The 8,060-nt window shown below is 45.8% G+C and overlaps 1 protein-coding gene across 1 annotated transcript in view; it reads left to right on the forward strand.

Moving 5' to 3' along the window:
• Nucleotides 1-7,914: 7,914 nt before the first annotated feature.
• The window catches only part of NPAS3 (neuronal PAS domain protein 3), a 588,522-nt gene continuing 588,376 nt past the window's right edge, over nt 7,915-8,060 (forward strand). The window contains exon 1 of the mRNA XM_085301814.1: nt 7,915-7,985. Within this exon, the coding sequence (XP_085157940.1) occupies nt 7,915-7,985 (71 nt within the window). The remainder of the gene's footprint in view (nt 7,986-8,060) is intronic.

Here is an 8,060-nt window from a genome sequence, read left to right on the forward strand (position 1 = left end):
AAAAAAAAAAAAAAAAAAAAAAAAAGTGACACCTTTAGCAAGCAGTAACTTGCACCAATTAATCCTATCAGGAAGCTAGTAAAATAGTTAATAAATTAAAAAAGAAAATCTGTACAAATAAAGTAACTGCAGACATTACTGGATGTCAAGCTAATAAATACAGATGAATAACTGTTGGGGTGGAGAAAAAAATAAAGGTAGAGTAAAACCTGTTCAGTGAATTTGTTATAATCTTTTTGCCTATACTTCTGTATATCACATGCACTCCACGCCTGACCACTATAGAAAGACACTGAAACTTATGATACCTCAAACTTTTTAACCAAGAAAATAATGGCTAAATTCCATATTTAATAGAATAGTGTATTGATGAACTGCATGTCTGATTTTCTTCAAAGGGACCAAAAGTTCTTCATTCCATTCCTAACAGTCAGCCTCAAAAGTCATAAAGACATTTTCTACGTTGTTCATTCATCTATATAAAAATGAGAGAATAYGATCCATCTGGCAATAAAAAGATAAAAATGTTAGGTAGCCTTTTTGGGTAATTTCCAGTGAATATAGTAAAGTCATCAACTTTATTTAGGCAGAAATTACTGTCCAGACTACTTTCTGATAATGAAAATACACTTTAAAGTGGAGAGAGGACTTATGACCAAAGAACAAGAAAAGGAATTGACTCTCAGAGACGGAGTTCAGCCTGTTCTGAATCTGGCGCAATTTATGGCCAGTCTGTGAGCTACTCTACCTGTGAAAATAAAGGTCTAGCAGTAGAATAAAAAAGATCTCAGATCATTTTCCTGTCTTGTCAAAATGAAAGCCTCAATAAAGAGAATTCTGGAGTGAAAAATGAGGACACTTGGCTGGATTCAGTTCTTCTAACTGGCTACTGCGGTAGGGGTAGCAGTGACAGCAACAGAAGTTACCTGGAAGTAGGTCTGACTTGGAAGTGAATAAAGCTAACTTTTGGAGCTTCTTGATGGGCCATCTATAAATACTACAGAAAATTTAGTTTAAAAAAAAAATGTAGAGAAGTTGCCTGAAATGGAAAGAATGAGATTTAAAATGTGTTTAAACATTGAAGGCCTCCTATGAGTAAGCTCAGTACTTGAATTGCTTGATTTGTAAAAATAAATAAATAAATAATGAACAAAAAAAGGAAGGAGCAATTTGGACACTTGCAGCTTCCTAATAGTGAGAAACAAAACCATGGAGTAATAACTAACTGTAAGTATGGATGATGCTCTGTTAGCCATGCCTGCGCCTGGGCAAGGATCTGTTTTCCGAAAGGCCAGCCTGCGTTCAAGTCTTTGACATGTGCATTTCCTTAGGAGAAAGATTTGATTCTTTTTGGAAGAACACTAGGACCAAYGATCAAAGTATTTATTTCTGACTCCCATATACGCTTGAAGTTTCAGAACCTGTTGGCAGAGTCCCAGCTTTACACGGCTGCCCACCTGGGACCATGCCGCGCAGGAGCACAACGCGCTATCGTCTTCAGCGAACGCAGAAATAACGCTGTTAGCATAAATCAGAGAAACCGTGAAGCACGGCTTCAGGGACCTAGCAGAGCTCTAAGCTGCGCTGGACGCTGTTGCTGATGGATCCCAGCTCTGTTGCAATCACACTACCGGCTTGGACCAGCGCTTCCAACGTGCATCGTAGAGGAGGAGATGTGAATTTTGCTGTTTCATGATCGCAGCTGCATGACTCAGCAAAGCCCTGGTGGTAGCCACCGAAGACGAGCTGCTACGTTGGACTATGCTCGTTTCAAAGAGCTCAGAAAGTAAGCTCTGTTCTTTCTATGTTGTTCGGGTAATTAACTTGAATTCATTCATCCAAAAAGAATTAAGAGAAACAGAGTGTTTGGTTTCTGTTTCTTCTGAGTTAGAAGAGAAGGACTATTCAGTAAGGGAAAGGATAAGAAACCTCTCTGAGCACAGAGAAAAMCATTAAGCTGCCTATTGATGCTGTCTTTCCAGCAAACACCAACAGCTGCTTCTGTAAATTATTTTGATTTGGGAGCACCTACACAGGCTGAAAATAAAGATAAACAAATATAAARGAAAAGTGTGTTGATGAGTCCCGTAAAGTCTGTGGCGTCTCCTTCTCTGCAGCTATTCAAAACCCACCTGGATGCTACCCTGTCTAACATGCTCTAGGTGACCCTGCTTGAGTAGGGAGGTTGGACTAGACAGCGGTCCCTTCAACCTTACCGATTCTGTGAAAAGTTGCACTGCTCTTATGGACAAGCAGGACCAAGGAAATTACCAGTCCAAAAATCTGACTGTGCTGAGGGTATAGGGTAAGATACTGAAAAATACTCGGAAATCTTGCAGATCAAAAGCATCCACATGATTTGATCTTCCATTTGCTTGAATTCAGCTTCTTATCAGACTGCGTGATATGAATCAACTTTTTTGTGGAGGAGGAAGCAGCACAATTCAGTTGTGGTCTCCATGACCCCAGTGTGATGCCAACGAAGTAGCTGACCTTCTTACTTCGGAMGTATAACACTGCTCTTGAGGAGGTGGGAAATGGATATCCAAGTGTTAAAAACTGCCTGGAGTAWTATCAGAGACGCGTGCACGTGAGCAGGGAGGCAGGATAGCAACTGCGAGGACTGCCGCTCCTTCCCGAGACAGCCCCGGTGGCCAGCGTGGCRCCTGGGTACCTCCACGCCGCGCGAGCGACGCCCCGTCCCTCCTGCAGCGGGGACCCACCGCCCTCGCAACGCTCTCGGCTGCCAATGCCAATGMGCAAGATGTTAAGAGCCGCCTCAAACCGCGGCGGTGGTTTCCAGCGGCGGCGCAGTGTGCTAATCGTCGAGCCACTGGGATAGCCCTGTAGGGCATTCTTCTAATAGTTTTTCTAGTTCTTCCACTGATGTCCTTATACATCTTTTATGATTTCGATAGTGATGCTACTTTCCCCAGGCACTCTCCTTCTATCTTACTCCGTGCTTGCTTTTCCTTTGAATATACGGGGGGAGCGGGCTACCTTAATCTTGCCCTTCATTCCCAGGGCAACCTTTTAGAAAAAAGACCCCTTTCCCTGCTCTTCCAGCCCGGAGTACATGTCAAGGATTTCTAAAGATGGAAAATATTTGAGTACTTCCTATTTAAGTTTTGACGGTCTTTTTCCTGACTTCATGTTCTATTTAGAGGTATTCTTTCTTTGTTTTTCCCTCTAAACAGATGAACAGCCAGTTCTTTTTGATATAAATTAAACTCCAAATATTTTCTTTAAACTGCACTCACTGGTTTCACAAAAGAATGAAAACAAAATGCAGCACATGACATCATTTGAAGCAGAAAATTATGTTATCTTCTATAGCTCTGGAAAGAAACTGTGTTTTTTTAACTGCAGCTCTTCTCCAATGTGCACTGCTGATAAATAGTGAAAAGAAATTCTTTCCTAACTATATATTTCTCTCACATTATACATATATTAATTCCTTTGGGAATAGGTTCAGCAATATAACTTGAGATATGAGGTAGCTGATATATGTGAAGTATTAATATGAAAAATATTTTCACTGCATGTATGTTATAAAACTCTTGGAATACGGGTCAGTTAAAGAATCTCCCTATCCCTGTTCTGCCCATATTTTCTTCCTGCATGGTCCATCTTCCTTCCTTCTTCTGTGTTATTTTGAGGACCCCTTTTGCTTCGCACTAATGACACATATTCATAGCAGCAACTCAAGCAACAGCAGACACTTGTAAAGATGGGGAGTTGTAAAATAATAAATCGAATATTTAATACTTAGACAGAAGATGTGGACTTTATCTACACTTAATGGGTGGGGAGGCTGATTACTCATTCATAGCTACGCCACTTGTGAATGATGAGGTCACCCCTATCTGAGCAAGATAAATGCCATATCCTGTTATGACATATTCCTTTTATATAAAATTAGTTCAATTTTCTCACTAGTGAGGAATCGGTATAACTGAAAAAAAATCACTTCAAGATAAAGGCATTTTTCTACTGTAATTCATTATACATCCTATTTTCATTTTATTTTATTTCTGTTCTGTTTTGTTCTATCTTATCCTGTTCTACGTATAGTATTTTACTCTACCTAAATGATATCTGACTAAAGTGAAGCAAAAATTAGATGATACAATGAAGCTTTGTAGCATTCTCTCTCCTACCTGTCACAAGCTCCTTCCAACAGCAGATAATGAAAATTCAAAGTCAAACCATTTAACTTTAAGTAAATGGAAATGAATTTCCAGAGAAGAGATATTTTTTCACCTGTGAAAGAAAGGAACAGTAGTACACTGACGACGAGAATAAAGATATAATATATAATTGTGATAGATATAGATATATGTAAAGCATAAACATTAAATGTTATTATATTACTGTCATGTGTTTTTAATTTTTATCTTTGCCATGTTTTTTGCCTTGAGAGGAAGATCTACAGCACATTGTAAGAAACAGCAGCACTGTACCAGAACATTTCTTACCTCAATCAATACTAAAGCAACTTACAGAATATCTTACAATARTATGCAGTATTTAGACAAAAAGTATGTCATTCAGACACTAGAATCTGTCAATAATCTGGCCAAAATGAGAAATAAACTGAATTAAAAATACWGGGTTTGATTCTCTTCTCATTTGCACTAGCATACTGCAGTGAATTCATTTAARTTAATCTTAGTTTGTCGTAGCACTGGTGAAAAACTGTGAATTGGGCCCATACTATTTAATATGGCACAGAGTATAAGCTTGAGGATGGGTATTTTCATTGATGGAGAAAATAAGACATCAGTCTCAGAAACTCTGGCTTTGTTTTACTATCGTTCCATTAATTTGGGAGAAAAGATGAGACCAATCAAAACGAATTGTTCTTCAGTTACAACATTATTTATTTGGTATCTTTTAAGGGCTATGAAAAAGAAAACGCTTCTGTATTCTGTAGACATTCACAAACCTACCTTCGAATCCTGCTAGTCCTACAGCATACAAAACTACCTGTCAATAGTTCCGCTGACTCGGTGAGGCTACTTGTGTGAGCAGAGTTACCACGACTGGCTTTTTGGTTACGTGAACAATTAAATTGAGGTATTAAGCAATAGGCATAAATAGGTCTCATTAAATATCAAGGGAGTCTGGTTCTGCTCATGTGGATGAAAACCAGTGAAGCTCAGGACTAAGCTGAAGGAAGCTTGGCTAAAGGCAAGCTCTCTATCTATCTTGGCTGTCCCTTTGAAACGTGAAAGTCTGGTTAGAGTTGCCACTGCAGCGCAGAGAGTGACAAGCAATGGATGGGGCCTTCTAAATGATTACATCCACTCTACTGCCTGGCCATACATTGACAGACAAAACTACTCTAATGGACTGATCATTTGGAAAATGGCTACTGCCCACATTTAAATTCCTTTCAGTGTTATTCCATAGCCAATTAGAGTGGTATCCCAGCCTATATTCATGCCAGTCTTGTACTATATTGTAAGAAAAAGGAAAGGAGCAGCTCAGAAGTCTTTAATTATTCCTCCAGCCATTTATTGACCTGCTCTCTAAAGGCCATATACGGGCCTTCATCTGCATGCAAAATTCCTATTGACATCACTGGGAGGGCCACAGGCAGATGGAGGGTACTTTGTAAACCTTACATTTTAAATATGTTGTAGGAGAAAAGCGCAGAATTTGCAGTCCTTTAAAAAAGTGAGCAGCTTTGTCTAATGTGGTCTTTAAACATGGAGTTTGAATAACATTCTTCCTAGCAGTAACATCCCCCCCTCTTCTCTATCTAACCTACACGTTTCTGTAAAGTCTTCATATTTAACACTCAAACAATTGATGTCCCTATAGTATAAACAGGATAGATAATGAATATAAGTGGGATAGAAAATTAATCCTACTTGCGAGGAAAGAGAGTCATAATTCACTTAGGCTTCTCAGCTCTTACGTTATGAGGTCTTCAGCTAACTCATGGGATCCATTCCACATCCCACAGATGCTCATTATGAATTCTTTTTATGTGCAACATGTGGGGACTAACCAGTTTCATATCTCCTGGTATTAGCTGCAATCCAAAGCATTTTGTATTAAAACAGAATGCAAACACAGATGCTATTTAATACAAAGGATTTGAATGCAGTCTCCGGTTTAACATAAAGTTGGTGTGTCTTAATTTGGTTTGGAACAGAAATGGAAAGAAAAGTCAAGATAAGAGGATGGAAGCCGGGCTATGATTGCAGGAGGCACACACTTGCATGGGAAAAGGAGGGACAGGACCAGGTGACAGCTTTGACTTATGGCAGTAAAGGTTATGATGCCTTTGGGGTGACGGGACAGACTGGGACATCTGTTCACGCGGCAGCGCTGCCACCGCCCTCCCGCCCAGCCGGCGTGCTGCGGGCTCCCGCAGCCTGCGCTCCGTCCCGCGCCGCGCACCCGTGTTCCCGGGAAGCCCGCGTATATTCCCGCGTGCCGTGCTCCGCGCAGCCGAGGCGGCGGCTCCACCCCACCCGCGTAACTCTGCGCCTTCGGCTCCAGCAGCGCGCAGCTGCAGGTCGCGGAGTGCCCGAGCCGCGGCGGGAGGCGACCCTTGCGCGGGGAGCCGCGGTGGGACGCTCCCGCGGGAGGGGGGGGGGGACCCCTCCTGCCCCCCGCTCGCCCTCCGCGGCTGCCCGTGCCCCGGCTCGCCGCGCACCAGGGGCTGCGCGCCGCCCTGCCCCGCTCTCCCCCCGCGCCGCCCCTCACCGCGGCCTCGGGGAGGCAGCGCGGCCCCGCCGCCGGGTTCGCCACCCCCCGTCCGCCCCGCAGCGGCCGCGGGCCCACACCGGAGCCGGCGGAGAAGCCGCGGGCGCGGAGGGCGGGCGACGATGGAGGCGGGGATCCCACCGCCCACCCGCGCGCAGCCTCCGCGCCCGCGCAGCGCAGCAGCGCAGCGCCGCCCGGGGCGCAAGGTGGGGAAGGGGCTGCGCGGGGGCGCAGCCGGGGCGGGTTGCGGCGCGCGGCCGCGCTCGCACCCCGCGCACCTCCCAAGTTTGGTGGCAGTAACATCGGCGCACACTAGGAGGGGCGGAGAGCCCGTTCCCTGCGACAGGGAGCAAACTCCGCCGCCGCACAAAAGCGGCGCATTTCCTCGCTGGTGCAAACCGTCCCTTCGGAGAAAGAAAGGAAAGAGGAAGGGGGGGGGGGAGCAAAAGCAAGTTACCAAGAGCGAGAACTTGTGCTGCAGCACTCCCGCACTCTTCCTCTCCTCCTCAGGACTCCGGGAGCAGGGATATTCCCCCTCCCCCGCGCAGCTGGCGCTAGCCCAGGCTGTGGTCAGCCGCCTTTATTATTACTTCATTGAGACAGAGAAATCCTCCAAGACTCGCATTTTGGGTGGAGGGTGGGGGGGTGGAGGAACGGAAAGGAGGAGGGAAAAAAGGCAACATTTGCTGCTCATCATTTTCACTGCACCGCTAAAGTAATTGCGCCCCCCTCTCTCCTCCCCGTCCCTCCTCGGCTTGGATTTTTCTCCTATATCTACAGCTCCAGTGGTATTAGGCATACCTTTTTTATTTTTTATTTTTTTTTGCTAGCTCCGATATCTCTCCTCCGCGCCCTCCCGCCYCAGTCTTCACGCGTTGCATGTTTGCAATTCGGTAACCCCCCCCTTTACCCCAACCCCCCCAAACTCCTCTCAATCTCAGCCCAGCAGCTCACATCAAAGCGCCCTTCTCCGCTCGCAGTGGCCGCCACTCACTAATGGGATTGCAGTGCGCCGGGCTCTGCTGCTGCAGCCGCCGGAGGCAGAGCCGCTGCTGCTGCTGCTGCACCTCTTCGCCGAGACTCGCCGGGTGCTGAGCCGCGGGGATGATCAGGATCTTCCCGGATTTCAGCGTGCAGGTGACGGCGGCGGCGGCCGGCGGCGCGGCCGGGGGGGTGCCGGCGGCGCCGGGCATGGGGCGAGCCGGCGCCGCGGCCAACGGCAACCCGCAAAACGTCCAGGGCATCACCTCCTACCAACAACGGTGAGCAGCGAGGGGGAGAGGGCTGCGCGGCTCCTCGGGAGGCTGCCGCACTCGCTTTTTCTTTGTGCTTTTGTG

The sequence above is a fragment of the Rhea americana genome, unplaced genomic scaffold (assembly GCF_003343005.1).
Source record: "Rhea americana isolate MKP2758 unplaced genomic scaffold, rheAme1 scaffold_18, whole genome shotgun sequence".
NCBI classification, from domain to species: Eukaryota; Metazoa; Chordata; class Aves; order Rheiformes; family Rheidae; genus Rhea; species Rhea americana.